Source organism: Limulus polyphemus, unplaced genomic scaffold (assembly GCF_000517525.1).
Source record: "Limulus polyphemus unplaced genomic scaffold, Limulus_polyphemus-2.1.2 Scaffold1157, whole genome shotgun sequence".
Lineage (NCBI taxonomy): Eukaryota > Metazoa > Arthropoda > Merostomata > Xiphosura > Limulidae > Limulus > Limulus polyphemus.
In genome coordinates this window covers 117,914-136,993 of record NW_013666767.1, presented here as the reverse complement: position 1 = coordinate 136,993, position 19,080 = coordinate 117,914, and the positions used below count along the sequence as shown (strand labels likewise).

The 19,080-nt window shown below is 32.8% G+C and overlaps 2 protein-coding genes across 2 annotated transcripts in view; both read left to right on the top strand.

Annotated features, from left to right (window-relative positions):
- The window catches only part of LOC111086510 (synaptic vesicle membrane protein VAT-1 homolog), a 5,613-nt gene extending 1,699 nt beyond the window's left edge, over positions 1 to 3,914 (top strand). Inside the window, exons 2-3 of the mRNA XM_022389654.1 lie at positions 1,369 to 1,651; positions 2,559 to 3,914. Coding sequence (XP_022245362.1) covers positions 1,382 to 1,651; positions 2,559 to 2,780 — 492 coding nt within the window. The 5' untranslated portion in view covers positions 1,369 to 1,381 and the 3' untranslated portion in view covers positions 2,781 to 3,914. The remainder of the gene's footprint in view (positions 1 to 1,368; positions 1,652 to 2,558) is intronic.
- Positions 3,915 to 8,126: 4,212 nt separating this feature from the next.
- Positions 8,127 to 18,689, top strand: LOC111086509 (synaptic vesicle membrane protein VAT-1 homolog). The gene is made up of 3 exons (XM_022389653.1): positions 8,127 to 8,216; positions 11,016 to 11,260; positions 15,908 to 18,689. The coding sequence occupies exons 1-3, from the start codon at positions 8,195 to 8,197 to the stop codon at positions 16,070 to 16,072; spliced, it is 432 nt and encodes a 143-aa protein (XP_022245361.1). The 5' UTR covers positions 8,127 to 8,194; the 3' UTR covers positions 16,073 to 18,689.
- The last annotated feature ends 391 nt before the right edge of the window (positions 18,690 to 19,080 follow it).

Sequence of the window (19,080 nt, the reverse complement as noted above, 5' to 3'; positions counted from 1 at the left end):
AACTCTAAAAAAAAAAAAAAAGATGAATACCAAGTGTAGTAGTGAATGCTGGATTATGAGGACCTAGTGAATGTGGCCATAGGATCTGTATCTCTCACAAATTGTATAATATATACTAATTCTAGCATTAATGGCATGAAGCAATAAATTCAATCTGTGTCAATGTAGCTGAGGCAATTATTTACACCTTTTTAGTTGTAAATAAATATTTATTCTTTAAAGCCACATCAGCAGTGAATGAGCAAAAAAGTGATTAATAAAAATACAATGAGTTTGGTACCTAATTCACCAAAGAATCATTACTGAGTTACAATGAACAAAATGTGATATGGTGAATTAGGAGCTAAGCAGAATGTAACTTCAGTTTTACAGCACAGGAGTAAAATGGTGCATTATGAGCAGTAATGCCAAGTTGCATTATTTTGTCATGTTTATGAGATGTCACATATTGTTTGAGTTAAAGCAGACTTTTGAATGTGTTTTTTTTTCACTCAAACATTTTTGAATGGATAAAACATTGTAATAAGATTAACAGTAATGAAATGTTGTTTTTTCATTTAGTTATTAGAGAAAAACACCTTATAGCCACTGATACTTACCAGTGCTTGGGATCTGTTTTTCAAGATTCGTTTTACATATTCAATAAAATAATTAACTGTATCAAAACTGTAAACAGTACTATTATACAGGAGTTCCAAAAATTGTGTGACATATCACTGTGACAAGACAGTAACACTTTCAAACATACAGTTGATGAATGGCACTTATATTCAGATTTTTTGCTATAATAAGCATACCCCTTGCTTGGTCACAAAATACATCATTAACAGACATGGTGACAGAAAAGGCTATGTGCATCCTGTGGCTAGCAGAGATGACATACCTACTCTAGTGTAAAGATAGTATTGTAGAGTGTTTGTAAAATATCCACTAATTAAGAATTTTAACAAGAAATGTCAGGAATTGTATTACACATAGTCACTGTCCATCACTCCTCTGGACCTTCTGGAATTCTTTGAAGGACATCATCTACAGAACAAAGTTGACTGATCTGGGGACTGTATTAACAGATCACCAATACAATAACGTAGCAGCTGCTACGATGCCCTGTAAGTTGCCTAACACGTTTATTATTAACTGAATATCTTGAGGGCCAGAAATGGAGTACATACAGAAGTGTATTTGAATGCAAATGATGTTAGGCAAAAAACTATGTATGTGCCCTTTATCCACCAAAATTGGTAAGTGTTACCGTCTTGTTGTGGATTAAGTTTAATAGATGTCACACAATTTTTGGACATCCTATGTAAGTAGGCATAAGAAATATTGATCTTTGCAATGTATCATGATAATTTCTACCACACTCAGTTTTCTGGCCAAAATGTCTGAAGATAAGAAAGGAGAGGTAGTTCGGTCTATCAAGTTAACTGGATTTGGAGGATATGACTGTCTGGTTGTTCAAGAAGCACCGTGTCCTCGTCCAGAATCTGGAGAAATAACTGTGCAAGTGAAGGCATGTGGAATGAATTTTGCTGACCTGTACACACGACAGGGTCTGTATACTTTTGATGGACGTAAACCGCCCTTCGTGATGGGCATGGAGTGTGCTGGGGTAGTAAAAGAACTTGGCAGTGGAGTCGAGGGGTTCAAGGTTGTTGTTTGTTTCGTGTATTTATACTTAAAGTAAAATAAATAGGCTTGTAATTTATCTAACTGTTACAGGTATATTAAACTAATTTTTTCTTCTACACCTTTTATCTTTGAATTAATTATCAATGATGTATTGCCTAAGTAAAAAAAAGTTTTGAAATGAACAAACTAACAGGATTTCTACAATAGTTTTGATAGTTGGAATCTTGAGTTTTATTTTTCAATGATGCTGATAACAAAATTTATAATCAGACATCTGGTTTTGTCACTTTAGTCACATGTGTGCTTAATTTAATTACATTTATAAGATGGATAGAAATTTTTCCTGTCATTTAAAATTCAAAGTGAATTCTGGGTAATTTAATTTATGTGTATAGCTGTGATATGAGAAACTGAAACGACAAACTTTATTCTGAGTTATGTGACTTTAAGTTATAAATATTAAACATTTAATTTAATGCCCTTGTAAATCTGTTTTGTGTTTGTGTGTGGATAATGTTGGTATGTTCTTTGAACCTATCAAATGATGGTGAACATAAATTATTTTGTTTAATGCCATCATTAAGGGTGGTGAACCAACAGATGATACTTATCCCATAGTAGTGAGGATTTAATGAACCGTGTTGTTCCAGTCATGTTGAAATAGATCATTAGATTAGACTGCTTAGATTCTCTTATGGTAGTGATGGATTATTAGACTTAGACTGCTTGATTCCATCAGAGTTATACTGGGTCAGTAGACTTTGTTTATCCCACCATGTTAGTGGTGGATCATTAGGCTATAATGCTTCTTGATTCTGTGATGATGATGGTGGATTACACAATTTATTGTTAAAATATTGATTTTCTGCCTTACGTTAGGAGATGTGCATATTCTTATTCAACCAGATATATTTGAACCCTTTTAGGTAGGGGATCGGGTTGTTTGCTGGAGCTTTCACTATGGCATGTGGCAAGAAGTTGTCAAGATCTCAGGCACTGCATGTCACTGTATCCCTAACAGTATGTCGTATGAGGAGGCTGTTGCCATGCCGGTCAGCTACTTGACTGCTTATTTAGTTCTATTTGACTTTGGGAACCTGCGTCGTGGCCAAAGTGTCTTGATTCAAGCTGCTGCTGGTATGTTTTGACGAACGTGTTGTTTTTGTTACTGAAAAAAAAAGTTCTGTATCTTCAGGATCTGGCTTCTTACATTGAGAAATTTATGATCAAAGAGTATTAAACACTTTGCGTTAATTACTGCATTTCACTCCATTTATAAACAAGTTCTGTTTATCAGTAAAAAAAACTTGCTTATAAGCAACGTTAATTTTAAGCAGTACAACCTTGCACAACTGTGAGCCTCTCTGCATAACCTTTCACAGCATATAAAGTAGTGCTTAGATGCACACAACTAGTGAACTTGAATATTTACCCTCACTTTCTAAGTCTTCTTGCTACTTTATTGTTTGAGTAATACTACTTTGTACTTGGCATAGTATAAAAACAAGTTTAATAGTAAAACTTTCTTGTAACATTATAAACAGTGTTTGCTACTAAACCCGGCCCAATTTGTGTAAGATTATAAACAGTGTTTGCTACTAAACCCGGCCCAGTTTGTGTAACATTATAAACAGTGTTTGCTACTAAACCCAGTCCAATTTGTGTAACATTATAAGCAGTGTTTGCTACTAAACCCGGCCCAATTTGTGTAACATTATAAACAGTGTTTGCTACTAAACTGGCCCAATTTTTGTAACATTATCAGCAGTGTTTGCTACTAAACTGGCCCAATTTTTGTAACATTATAAACAGTGTTTGCTACTAAACCCAGTCCAATTTGTGTAACATTATAAGCAGTGTTTGCTACTAAACCCGGCCCAATTTGTGTAACATTATAAACAGTGTTTGCTACTAAACTGGCCCAATTTTTGTAACATTATCAGCAGTGTTTGCTACTAAACCCAGCCCAATTTGTGTAACATTATAAACAGTGTTTGCTACTAAACCCAGCCCAATTTGTGTAACATTATAAGCAGTGTTTGCTACTAAACCCAGCCCAGTTTGTGTAACATTATAAACAGCAGTTGCCGTTAAATCTGGCCCAACTTGTGTTGTTTATAAGCAAATCCTGTTTATATCCAAATTAAGCCAAGTTAAAAACATAGGAAATATATCATTACATGCATAAATTCTTGATTATATCCAACATACCTATAACAGTCATTCATCTGGATCAATTTTGACTGAATATCTAATATGCAAAAGGTTTATTATTTTTAGATTCGAAGTTTCAATATTTGTTTTTGAAGTTTTAAATTTTAATAAATAAACTCCATGTTTTGTTTTGTTTTAGATAGATTATTAATCATCTCATTTATTATTTTGATCCATATTTTTGCACATATTGTAATGTTACAAAGCAAATGAAATGGAATCTAACAAGTTTTTTATTAGAGTATAACTTTTGTAGTAATGCTTTTTTTTTGTCATGAAAGTAAATTCTAGTTTTCTTTTCAGTACATGTTATTTTCTGGTCATGGCCTGTATTTCTAGCAATTAACAATTCCCATGAAATGTTTTATTGTTTTAATTCTGCTTTTTCAGATTACAATTGAACTTGTGTACATATTGAATAGGCCCATCCAATGTGACTTTTATCAGGTTATCCTTACGGTCTTCTGTGAGGTGACACTGTGTGGCAGTTTTAAACAGGAAAACCATGGTCACAAGAAACACTGACATACCACTACAGAAATTGAAGCAAGTGCTAAAAATTGTAGGTAGACATCAGCATAATCCATGACAAGTAGCTTGGCAGAAGTCTCAAAGTTTGGTTGGCCACGCCTCGAAATATTGTGAATTTCATTTGCCAAAAATTGTGGCATTTGTTGATGTTATCATAAAATTGCTACACTACATGTAAATATTCCATTCCATACCCATGAAAAGACTTGTTGTCTTTTTCTCTGTTCTATGTTGGGAGCACAGTACAGAGTGGTCCAAAATTAAATGTCCTGTTTTAAAGTTTAATAATTAACTAACTAAGGAAATATAACCATGTCGTTTGTAACATCTTGTAGCCCAACTCAAACAGCTTTTATTGACATCTCAGTAGACTTCTACTGTGTTCACTATTAGTGGCTCTCAACACATCTAACTGACATTCGATTTCAGTCCACATTTGCTGCAACATGTTCAAAGGTACAGTGGCGATGATGTATGTTATCCTAGTCTTTACCTTTGTGATGTTTGCTATAGGTGTGTCATACACTATATCCTTAACATACCCCCAAAGAAAGAAATCTAGTGGAATGATGTCTGGCAAACGTGGAGGCCATGAAATTGGCCCACCAATCCATCACCTCTAAAATGTCTGATATAGGAAGCATCTGACCAATAAACTCCAGTAAGATTATCTGTGGCTGCATTTACTCCAGTCATGTGACCATACATTGTTCAAGCATGTCAAGGTACATGTTCCCAGTAACAATGCTCTCATCCTGTCATACATTCACCTTCATGCATGATTTCAATGGTGTCATGGGGGTTTTCTGAGCCACAACTGTGGACATTATGATGATTCACTTTACCCAAGATATGAAACGTAGCCTCGTACCTGAACAGTGCACGAGGTACAAATGTGTTGTCTTCATCTATGCCATCAAGGAGGTTCACCACAAATGTCTTGAGCTTTGATATGTCATCTGGTTGCAGTACCTGTACCAACTAAAGTTTGTAGACGTGCAGATGAAGTTGTTTGTGAATGACATAGAACAGGGTTTGTTTTTGGCATCTTAAACAATTTTTGTGGGCTGTTCTGAAATGATTTGCGTACTTATTTGATACGTTCATCACTGACAGAGGGTCTTCCAGCTCGTGGTTTGCTCTAACATACTTCCTGTCACCAAGAACTTCTTCATCCACTCTTGGATAGTTTGTTTTGATGGTGGTTCTTTCCTGTACTGACACCTGTAATTATGCTGCACCACAGTCACTGACTTGGTCTCTGCGAGTGAAATGATGCATTGAGCCTTTTCTTGCACAGTTGCCATTTTACGAGGTAACACTAATCACTGGAGTGAAAAAACACATGACAATAAAAACTGTTTGAGTTGGGCTACGAGATGTTGAATACTGTATGATTGTATTCCCTCGGCTATTTAATTATTAAGTTTTAATAAAAATGGGAAAGATAATACTGGACCACCCGGTGTTAAGATAATACTGGATCACCCGGTGTTAAGATAATACCGGACCAACCGGTGTTAAGATAATTCCGGACCACCCGGTGTTAAAATAATTCCGGACCACCCGGTGTTAAGATAATACCGGACCACCCTATGTTAAGATAATACCGGACCACCCTGTGTTAAGATAATACCGGACCACCCTGTGTTAAGATAATACCGGACCACCCGGTGTTAAGATAATACCGAACCACCCGGTGTTAAGATAATACCGAACCACCCGGTGTTAAGATAATACCGGACCACCCGGTGTTAAGATCATACCGGACCACTCGGTGTTAAGATCGTATCGGACCACCCGCTGTTCCATATTCTTCCACTAATGCTGACAGCTTTTTTTAGTAACAATTCCTTTGGATAATATAATAAAAAGATATTATCAACCATAATTATCAAATTTACCTGCTGGAGCTTTAGTTTGAACCTCCTGGACAAAATCCATAGAGCGGTAATCGATAGCATGAGTAACTCCATTCTCACGAATAATATCATGCTTGAATGCAGAGGCTGTTCCAAAAATGGTCACTTCTTCTACAAGTTTGCAGAGTTGGGTAACAGCCCACCCTAAACCTCCTGAAATAATTAATTAAGTCATATCACAAACCTACCTTATGACTACATTACTGATACATATCAGGAGCTAAATATTAAATATTTAGAGATTGTGTACAGAAACCGTTTTTGTACTTTTACAGAAAATATGATCAACTTGCCACAAAGGCAAAGAACCTAATTGTAAAAGACCTTAAACGATCTCAATGTTTCACACCATCTTTTGAATTTAAAAACCAGGTAACTTGACCAGACATAATGTATCTGTTAATGTGAATGTTATGCTGCATTAATGGTGTTGCATCAAATAACTATAATTGTCAAAGCGGGTAAATCCACTTGTTGCATCAAATGGCTATAAATGTCAAAGTGGATATATCCGCTTGACTCATCATAAGGGTTAACTTGGATACGTAATGTTGATTTCATATTTACATCAAGGATAAAGGAAATGAAAGAAATGCATTCCCCTTCCCAAAAGTTCTTGACACATCAGCATCTATGACCCAGAGTAACATCAAAGTAAAGCTAATTATTGGTAAAACACTGTTAACACTTTTGAGCCCAGTATCTGATGTTTTATATAAAATGCTATCTGAACCTATCCTCAAGTCAACCACAAACTGAAGACTAAAATTTCCAAATATCTTGTCAAAGCAGGTAAATCCACTTGTTGCATCAAATAACTATAATTGTCAAAGCGGGTAAATCCACTTGTTGCATCAAATAACTATAATTGTCAAAGCGGGTAAATCCACTTATAGTTATTTGATGCAACAAGTGGATTTACCCCATGGCTTTACAAAACCCTTTCCTTCCGCTGAGATAAGTGGAAGGAAAAGAAATACGTAAGGAATTTAAATCTAAGTTAACTGCATTATAAGAAAAAAAATCCAAGTAAATCATGAATTAGGAGAATAATAAAACATTATTATAAATAAAAATAAATTCTACTCTTTGCTTCTGAGTGAAATGGGCTATTGCTGAGTTTCACGGGTTGATAGAGTTATCCACTTATCCGTAACATTTGAATAATATTTAAATCAAAATAGTAAAACATAAAATGAATAACTTGTTTAAGAACCCTTAAAATAAAAAATTAGTTTGATGGCTATGACATAGATACTTCTTTCACTCAGTTCTTCACAGGATAACAGTTTTCAATTTGAATCATGATCAAACGATCAACTTGATGTCCATTCATTGGAGCTGATATCAGTTTTAAGCTACTGTGTATCCAACCATGGTATATTAGTTACCTGATAAGGCTGTACCAGTTTTAAGCCACTGTTTTCTAACCAGGATATGTTTTAAATCTTTTTTTATTGATGTTTCTAAGTAGAAAACATATCTGAGTTTTTTAAAATCTTTTTTCTATACATCTGAACTCGTACTTGAAGTTTTTATTACAACACACAGATACTTATCTTCATTATCATGGGGGATTCTAAGATTTATATTTAATAGAAGTATTTAACTGATTATTTTATACTTCTTGTTGGGTTTAACTTCGAGAAATACCATGATGTGTATTCCACCACTTTAGTAACAGAAGAAGTAGGATTATTGCTATTACTGCACTTAAAGAATACTTCACTGTAAGGTGCAAATACTAGCTCAGTATTATCGTGTATTTAAATCTAAATTCAGTGGTAAAGAATATTTAAACTGTATAGCCCTCTATCTCCTCTGCAGGTGTGGATATCATTGTTGACTGTCTCTCTGGCTCAGACTTCATTCGTTCTCAGAAGATATTGAAACATATGGGTCGTTTGATTCATGTTGGTAAGGGTTCTGGTTTATTAACAGATAGATAGTAAGATAGTGTACTTAACGAACTAAACTGTATAGATTTGCACCTACTTTAATAAGTATGTATTATATACTTTTACCTTATACTTTAATGAGAATCTCAAGAACATTACAGTTAAGGACCAGAGTTTAAAAACAACATGATGTATAAACTACGTGGTAGGCTTTTCCCCCTCGTTTTGATTTTTGTAGAACACTCAGTATCATGCATCAGCAAATTGTGCCACGTTACAGTTACGTTGCATCTATGTCATTTTACAAATACAAGTGGTTCTAATAACAAAAATTTGATTACTACTATTACATTTGAAGAATTTGTGAATGCAAAGTTTGAAATGATATCCCAAAAAAAACAACCCTGTTTGTAAGCCATAACAATACCAATCACCTAAAGAAAGTTATTGTACGAAAATGTTTGCTTTTAAAGATTTTGCACCCAGAAAAAAAAAACACTTAAAAACTAGATTTTTACTAATGGCAAAGCTCAACAATTAGGTAGATTTTTTGCCAGGACAAAATCTAGAACCCAAAATGCTTCCATTTTTCAAAAGAGCACCCGAGTTAAATGTTTTTTGTTTGTTATTCCAAATGAAGGTCAGCAGTTGAATAAACTTTTATTGTTAATTGTCCATCAGGTCAGAAAAACATGTATGAATTATTACCAGTTTTTCTACTTCAATTGAACTGCTGCTTTTTTTATGTGATGTTTTCGTTCCCGTTCTCACTACTGTTACTCGTAGAACACCAACCCAAAGAGATTCAGGTTGTTTTTGTTTTTTGTTCTGAGAAGGTTATGATTCTATTAATTTGAGTTGTGTAATGTTATCGTACATGAGGTAATGATAATGCCATCAAAGTACATATGTGGAACATTTTTCTTGCTAAAGTTATTTAATAAACAGTGACATACATTGTTAACTGTGTGGGATGTCACTTTCTACTGACCAAATGAAGTAAATTAGTTTATTCACAAAGTTTGACTTGAAGTCTAGATTTTGCCCTTTCTTCATACAGGTAATATTTGTAGAGAATTCAAATGAGTATTTGCATGGAATACTGTTGAATTTTGTCTCTGGTAAAAGAAATTCCAAATTATCCTAACAAAGCAAGTTAACATGTACATTAAAATAGAATACCATTTCAGGAAACTATACTGTAAATAAAGATTCTAATAAAACATTTCTTGAAATAAACCAACTCTAATTAATAAATCTTAAGATTCTACAATAATCCAAGGTCAGAAATTCTAGTAGGTTTTATTTTTTCTATCGTGAATATTTAAAAATATTTCATGTTATCTGTACTTTCTCACAATAAACTCTGTAAATTTATTGTAAAACACTGAACGTTTACTGTGAAGTTTAGAATCAGATGTAGTGCTGACAATTGTGATTCCTCTACAGCAGTAAAAAAAGCAGTTTGTTAAATGATTAATAATTTTTCATTAAAAGGAAGTTAACTGTATGGAGCATGCTAAAAAAGTAATATATTTTTTTAAAGTTATAAGTTAATGAAATAAGTGATAAAGCCTATAATGAGTGGAATGTAACAAGATTTTTAAACTACCTCGTGAGGATTTTCCAGCTTTGGAGATTTATATTAACCTTAAATTCATGCATTAAGCAAACAATAGAACATCAGTATTTAAAATTGTTTTGAAAATTATAACCATTAAGATAAATGAAGTTAACTTTAAAGAAAAATGAAGCATTCCGTGCTAATTATCACAAAGATTTTAAAATAAAAAATGACTTCTTATTTAGGAATTAAGCAAGCAATAGAACATCAGTATTTAAAATTGTTTTGAAAATTATAACCATTAAGATAAATGAAGTTAACTTTAAAGAAAAATGAAGTATTCCGTGTTAATTATCACAAAGATTTTAAAATAAAAAATGACTTCTTATTTAGGAATGCATACAGCCTGCTGTTATATAATGTATATCAATAGTTTGTTTAAGTTCCCACCAGGTGATTTATTGCTTTATTTTATTACATTAGTTAGACTTGACTCAAAGAACAATAAAAAAAATTATAATTACGAGAAAGCAGAGGTGAAACTGTTAGAAGCTTGAGGCTGTTTAGGATAAATATTGTAATTGTCTGTCACAATCTACAGTCATTCTAGAAAGAAAAAAAGGTTTTTATTTTATTTTATTTCGTATTTTTCAATTTTCACTATAGTTAGTGTTAGGCTAAAGAAAATATGAGATATGGTATGAAGTTTTATGGGAAAAAAACTTTTGATATTCATTTATGAGTTTCTAGAGGTTATGCGATTTAAATATGGAAACTGTAAGATGAAAAGAAATATTTTCATTTCTAACATAAAAACTGCCTCGGTAGAAGCTACATAAATTCACAGACAATTGTTAGTGAAAATACTTTATTAAGAAATCAGATTCTTTTTGTGTTAAAACATACTTGTAATAGCTATTAACTTGCCATATTTCAAGATTCACTTTGTACATTCAAAGTTAAAGTATGTGTAGTTTCATGGTTACAAGGTCAGTCAAATTGACCCATCTCCACAGACTATTCACTCACCTCTTCTAAGCAACGCCCAATTTTAATTTATTTCAAACTCTGAATTATTCAGATAAAAGTTAGTGAAACTGACTTGAATATTCAGTGAAGAAACTGTGTAACGTATGATTATAATTTCGGATCCACATTCCAAAAATAACTTAATTATTAGTTTATTTTTCAGTATAATTTGTGAAACAACTGTATGTGAAAATGATCACGTCACCAATAGTCTTATCTCTTAAGGTATCAGTAATATGATTGGAGGAGAGAAACGTAGTTTACTGCGAGCATTGAAAGTCTGGTGGCAAATGAAAAATATAAGTCTGTTGAACTTGGTCAAGAACAATCATGCCGTGTGTGGATTTAATTTGGGAACCCTTGCCGAGACTGATCCTACCCGGGTCAAGGAGATAATGGGTCATCTTTTGAGCCTTTACGAAGAAGGCAAGGTTAAACCAAGAATTGATTCCGTATGGACCTTTGATGAGGTAGGAAATTTTTAATCTTGGAGAATAGTCATTTACATCCTGTGTTTGATTCCGTATGGACCTTTGATGAGGTAGGAAATTTTTAATCTTGGAGAATAGTCATTTACATCCTGTGTTTGATTCCGTATGGACCTTTGATGAGGTAGGAAATTTTTAATCTTGGAGAATAGTCATTTACATCCTGTGTTTGATTCCGTATGGACCTTTGATGAGGTAGGAAATTTTTAATCTTGGAGAATAGTCATTTACATCCTGTGTTTGGTTACGTACGTGTGTTTGATTAGATGAAGCAGTTGTACTGAGAAATGTATTTTTAAGGGTTTTTTTGATGAAATTCAGCAACTGACGGCAGTAATTTATTCTGAGAACATAAGAATAAAAACTGAAAAGTTAACTGGTTTATAAATCAGGTTGGTTGTGGAACTTTCCTTTTGTTAACTTAATGCTCCCTAATGTTTTATTTTTTTTTGCAGTGGTGTATTTGTTCATTTGGTGCTATCACTGTTTTCTGTAGTTTTAAAAGAAATTTACCAAACCTTCAAGGCATTAATGTTGGATACATGTTTGAAAAAAGTACAAATGTTTGTGTTGTGGTCCATATGGTTGTGTGTGCTTGCAGAAATGTGAGTGAACCCCTGAATAGGAATTTATACGTATCTAGCTCAAAGTTGGTAAAATTATGGTACTCGGGTCCTTCTTGTTTTTAAAATCAGAGGCAATTAAAAATAAAAGACCTGACCACTGATCTAGAGTGATATTCCTTAACTTACAAATGCAATTGTAATGTATGGCTTGTCACCTTACTGAAACAGGCATAATACAACAATATAATGTGTTCATTCATCCTTCTGTTGCCTTGTGTGTCAGCCTGGCCTTAGAGACAGAAATCTATAACTTGTACTATTGCAAATAAGATAAAAATAGTTGATTTTGCAATTAAATATTTGATCGTTGTGCATATTGTTAATCATGCTTTATTAGAGCAATTTGCACAGGCTGATGCACTGGTGTGTCGTTACAATCTGTGTGCTGTAGCTCTGTGAATGACATGTTTAGCACCTTTATGTTTGGTTTATAGTAAATGCTGCCAGGATGAACTTACAGCTGGAGGATATCGCACAGGCCTTTCCAAGAAAGGGTATTGTTGTAGCGTGGACTTACAGCTGGAGGATATCGCACAGGCCTTTCCAAGAAAGGGTATTGTTGTAGCGTGGACTTACAGCTGGAGGATATCGCACAGGCCTTTCCAAGAAAGGGTATTGTTGTAGCGAGATTGTCAGGTGACACAGAGGCAAAGAATGGAATGTTTCATATAAGAGTAATCTTCACTGTAGCATACAAAACTTGCACAACAAAGCTTTGCTACCACACCCCGAAGTCAATCTGAAACTATACCCTTATCTACAAGGTGAAGAATATGGTTACGAAAGAAAAACTCTCTGAACCAAAAAGCCATTGCAATAAAGCTGGCATATCTCCTGGTTCTATTAACAGTATAAAAAACAAAACAAATAATTTATAATCACAATGGATTTACTAAAGCTCAAGCTCAGTAATACCTTCAAAAGAAGTGGTACATTGGTACAAAGTGGTACATTTTGGTCCCTTGCCTTCTCTTCGTTATTCACATTCTTGGCTAGTTGATTCATCATTGAATGATTATAATCTGAAAAAGACTGGAAGGTTGTTGTTCTATTTTATACTTTCTAATAGAAAAAACATGACTTAAGGTTCCTTCAGTAGTCAAAATAAAGTTCATGGGCATTTATTATCTTTGGAAAAACCTTTAAACTTCTGGGTTTGATACAGTTCGTTTTTTATCTAACTTTTTTCAATAATTCATTTAGTTCTTCATTTTTGGTACATACTAATATTCGTCGTTTATTTCTTCTTACTTAAGAAATTAATATTTTAACCAGTTTATTGGTGGATTTGGCTTTATGTAATCTTGGTTCTTCTAGTGCAATACCCCATAAGAGTTAAGACTGCTAGTAACCCTTAACCCTATTACGGTTTGTTCTCTGTAACCTAAAGAAATGTTCTCTCTTTTTTCTTTTTTATTGCTTGGTAAAACTGATTGATATTTATAAAAGGGGGTGACGGGTTGTTTGTTTAACATAAATGCAAACAAAAAGTTAATTGCATATTGAGTAAGTTTCATTTTATTTACAATTTAAAATGTTTTGTTGTAGATTACGATTATTAAAATGGTGACAGTTTTAATACTGATTTTTTTTTTTCCATGGGCTAAACTACATTTTTTTTTTCATTGATTTTCATATGTAAAATTAAATACTGCAAAACGATAGGGAGATTCTGAGAGAAATAAAAACTCAAAACGCAGACCCTAATAACTCACCATTATTAAGATTTACTTGTTTCTATCATTTCAAATATCATGGTTTTGACACAATGCTTCCAACCTAGTAGAATAATTCATGTCACCTGTCTACGTTCTTCTTAATATCACATGTAAGTACGATTCAAATGATAAGGTGCCTCTGATTGAGACAGTCTAGGTAGTACTAACTATACCTGTTCTTTTATGCCATTTCATCTTCACATTTGCAAACAAAATATTATGATGTAGTTTCATTGAGTTTTAATGAAGTTTTATACGAGTAAGGAGTATACTGTGCCAGGATAGTCTTCCTTCAATTTCAGCCCATTTAATGACTGACTGAATAATAGAATCCTAAGTGGAGAATCCTGAAGTTTTGTTTTTTATAATTTTTAAAATATCATGAATATTTTAAGACCTTTGTGGAACTTCAGCTTGTTTAACTCTAGGCTGGATTTTTTTTTTTCTTTCTTTCTTTCCTGATACTCACGGCATTTATCCATAAGTGTGTTAATGATGTGTTTTGCAATGTCTTCAACATATGTCATGAAGCTGTTAAGGTATTATAATTTCATAGCCCTGTTTCTTCATGATGCCTATTCATATAGACTTAAGTGTGCCTCATCACACTTGTGCAATGTAGAGACTACCAATGATAACATTGACGTCGAATTTTATACACCTGAAATGTTATCATCACTTGGATTTTTACAAGAGTTCATTACTTTACTCGTTTAGTGCAAGAATTATGCTATGTATGGAAAAAATATTTAACTAACAATGTTTTATGGTTTAACTAAAATCTGAAAACGTTCTAGCATGATGGATCAAAACATCGATACTGAAAAAAAAGTAAATAAATAGGATAAAAGAAAATGTGTGTGTTTGTTCATTTGCATTTATTTCATTTTTTTTATCATGCTTGTTTTATACATTCTCAACAGTCCCTACCCAAGTTTTTAAGCAAGTTTTCTTTTTCTTGTTTTGGGCAAACCAGTCTTGAATTTTTTAAGTGTATAAAAAGTTTCTTCATTCATCCCCGTAAGTACTTTTCATCTTCTTTGTTTTTACTGTACTAATGATGATAATTATTATTTTCTTGAGGTTTTTATCATTGTAAATAAATTACAAAAACTTCTTCCTTACAGTGCATAAGGTCTTGATCCCTGTAGTTGTCCACAGTGTTTAATGAATACTGTCATATTTGCTCGAATGTAATGCACCCCTGAATATAACGCACACCCAATTTTGAAAGGTTAAATTGAAGAAAATGTTTTTTTTTGTTTTGGTTTTTTTTTACACATCGGTTGTACAAAATGTATTGAATAGTTTATAAATACAATAAACAACTATCAACGTATTAAACATTTTTGGAAATCTTTCATGGAAATTTTATTATTCGTCAATCTTACAATATTTCTTGAAAAGTTTATATGTGGTAATACACTAAGCTAATCATTCATCTTCACATAAATCGTAGTCTTCGGTAGAATTGTTGCTACCTGATTTCATTGCATTTGCTTCCTTAAACCTTTGCTTCATCCTCTTCTGATTCCCACAGCATGTCATCATCCGTCCCGTCCATTGCGTTGGACATGCAACATTTTTTTAAACCTTTGATAATTTTTGGTGGTAGCTTCTACTAAAATACGTAACAAAATTGAACATGCCCGAATATAATGCACAGTCCATTTTTTGGGAGGTATTTGGAGGAAAAAAAAAAGTGTGCATTATATTTGGGCAAATACTATATATTACTTGCTAGGTTGTGGATTTGTTTCATCTTGGTCATCATCACGTGTATGTTATACAGAGAGTGTATACTAGTTTATCTCTGTGACAATGAAAATGTAAATTTATGACTTCATCCAGAGATAAAAACAGTTAAAATATCCAAAATATTAATGAAGTTCTCTTTCAAAGCATGGGAAAATCTTCTGTAATATAAAGATTAAATTTATATCTGTTGATTACATTTGAATTCTTCTCTCAAAGCTTACCACAGCCTCTGAAACTTGCCAATTTTAATAAGGCTGTTAGTTATATTTATTGAATTGCTTCATCATCTAAAAATTCAGAATATTAGTACATTTGTACTCTTCACAGTTTCATTACTGGAATGTTAAATTCACTTTATAAAGACTCGCAAAGTTATTCTTATGTTCTATAAGATAAAACTGAGGTTTTTGTATACATGAGATGTAGGTAGATTTTTATTACACACTCAAAATATTCAAGAAATTTTTTGAAATGTGAATTAAGTTAAAAACGATTTACCAGTACAAGTTATTCTTTATACTCTGTAGGTGGTCAATGCTACGAAGAAGATGGTACACAGAGAAAACGTAGGAAAGTTGATTTTGGTGCCTACTAAAGAGAGGACGGAACCGGAGACCTCGGACAAAACGGATGGAGACCCCGCTTCTCAACTGGAAGATTTAGATAGTAAAGATCTGAAGGCAGAAGATTAGAGGTGAACAGAGTTCATCGGATAATCTTGTATTTTATTTTACCTGTGGATCTGAATTTTCTATGTTGTTAATCTGGTGATATTTTGGTTGGCATTTATAGCAATTACTTAATGTGTTCATGTTTATTTTACATGCCGTGTGAGAAGTAAAAGTAATTTTTTATCTAGTTGCAGTAAATGGGTAAATTAAGGAGAATTTTTTTTTTCTACCTATTGTTGTAAAATATGTAATTTGCAGGTCAAAGGTCATTTATTATGTGCCGTAAGCTCGTAATGTTTCCATTTCTATAAAAAAGGTTAAGTTAGCCTATGGTCATTTTTAAATACAAATCTTAAAGGAATAGATAGCTTTTTTTTTATCAGGAATAATTTTGAAACATTCCTTAATGTAGACTATTAAGACAACTGGAGTAACCTTTTTTTACAAGATGTAGTCAATTAAACATTTTGACACTATCTCACAATGTTCTATCATGAGTTAAGTTTAACAGTTTTACAGATTAAAAAAAAAGAAATTTGACATGCATATCTAAACACATGTAAATGTACATATTACTTCAGCAAAGCCAAAATACTGGCTTAATATATCAACAAGCGTAGACAAAAAAAACTTTTTTAGTCAAATTACTCATAATTGAAATGTTTCTGAAGTATTTTGTTATTATGGATGTTATATACATACATCAAAAGTTTTGTAAAATATGAAGACGTTGTGTATTTTCCACAAGTTTTTACGTCTCGTATATAAAATAATATTAACATTAGTAGGGGGTTACTTATGGTTAACAGTAGAGAAGGTCGTTAATTAAGGTGACCAGTTGGCTGACAGAAAACAATGAGGGAAAATGTGCACACCTTTCAGGGTGTCTATGTCCGTTTATCATATTTTTCGCAGCTTGCCATTTCTTGTGTAGCTTTTAGAAATTACTGGTAAGCGGGTTGTTGAGATAAGTATAGTATTAACCATTACATATCCATTTCTGTGTAGAATTATACACTTATAAATACTTCCATGATGCTCACAAAACACAGAATTAAAAGTAGATAAATCGCAATTAGAGAAACTGTAAAAAACAGCTTTTGGAAAAGAAATCTTCCTCATTTTCCTCCAAAAAAAAATGTCTTCTGAAACTGATTGAATTATAACAGTATCTTGAAAATTAACTTTGGTAAGAGACAACTTTGAATGCTGTAGTTTACTGAGGCTACTTAGGTTTAGCGGTAATCCAGGATTACAAATTAGATGAATAGATCCTATTTAAAAAAAATCAAAAATTTTCAAGTATGAAGAAATATATTTTTTCTAGGTTTTTTTGAATGAATATTTTTATGTTGTTTTACTTGCAAGAAATATGAAGCTTTTTCTAGCATTTGATATTTTTAAGATTGTTTGATACTCAGAGTACCCAATTGTTGTAATGATATTTTGTATCTACATATTTTATAACTTTGTGGTTTACTTGTATATTGTTGTTGTTGTTTTTTGGTCACATTGTATCTAGTTTAAAATGTCTAGCATTTTAACATTTTTAACACGTATTAAGATGTTGAGAGTTAATTAAAAATTTCAAGTAATTATGAATATTGTTAAACATTTTTCGAAAAGTGCCAGGAGTTGTGTGTGAACGTGCTGTGTATCCACCAAATACCAAAAGTAGTTTACATCAGTACTCGAGGTGGGGTTGTAGCATCCCATCACAAAATGTGTATGAATCTTTGTTTTTCTTATGGCCACTTTATAAGGACTTTTTTCCACCCCCATTCCTGAATACTCAGAATGGACATTTTGAATTTTTTGTCCACTTTTTGTGTAGAAAAAATATCTGTTTTCAGTTAAGTTTTCTTCTCATATATGTTGTTGACTTGTTATAAAAATGAATTTGTCCATCGTCCCAGAGAATTCATTCCGAAGGTCAGCTGCTATCCCTAATGTTTCGCACAGGGCTGCTGAAAAGTGATTTGAATCTTGGGAGTAGATAAAAGATGTGGGCTTCAGCCTTTACCTTTTATGTCCCGTTTTATTGGGGCCATTTTTTTTGCAAGCCTCTTGGGTTTCCTAGGAGCTGGGGTAATTGTTTCAGTAACTCCCCTGACCTCTTCCATCTTGGCAGTTATTCTACACTTACTGTTTACCTTAGATCACCTCTAACCCAATAGCATTGCATCAACATTTGGCAACGCTTGTCAGCCACTAGTGAACAGCTTACAGTGCTATTATGTTCTTTAATAAAATAGAAATATTTACAGCTTGATAACAGTTAACAACTTTTAAAACAGTTAATAAAGTTTCTTTTAAAGTAGCCCACAATATTACCACCTTTTTTTTTTTGTTTTCACTTGGAGCACTGTTTTATACTGAACCCCATCTGTAGAATCAGTGCTGCCAACAGTAGAAACTGTGTAGTGTGCAGTTTGAGTATATTTTTGTAGTATTTTACAATGTGTTTCAGTATTTTAGAACAAATGGGTGGATTAAGAGTGGTAGTACTGTATCTTGAATCTATTCTCATTTTCCATTGAATTGTTTATTTTTCTTTTATAAGCTTATTGTTTGTGAGATTATATACGATGATTGCTATTTTTTTTATTTGTGATAATAAAGACAGTTCAAATAACAATTATCGTTTTACTTCTATAATAGTTCCTGATTTATATTTAAAAATCAAATTACTAATTTATGTAAGAAGTTCGTTGACACTCGAAAAAAATTAAAGGTTTATAATGTTTTTCATCTTCCAATCTAAGTGGGTTGAGTACATTATATTAAAATGATTTTGGAGCCTTACCACCATGTTTACATTCCATATTGTCCGGGCATGCTCTACCTGACGACTAAACATCTTGCGAATAGCACTGCAACTTGCTCTCCATTGCACAAAGCTACATATTAAGGCTGTCATGTCCAAAGCACACCACACCTCCTTGCATGCTTTCCATAACCCATCTAGTATATGAGGACACTAGTTTCTCAGCATCTGTTCAAACAGCGATCACACACAAAGCTATAGG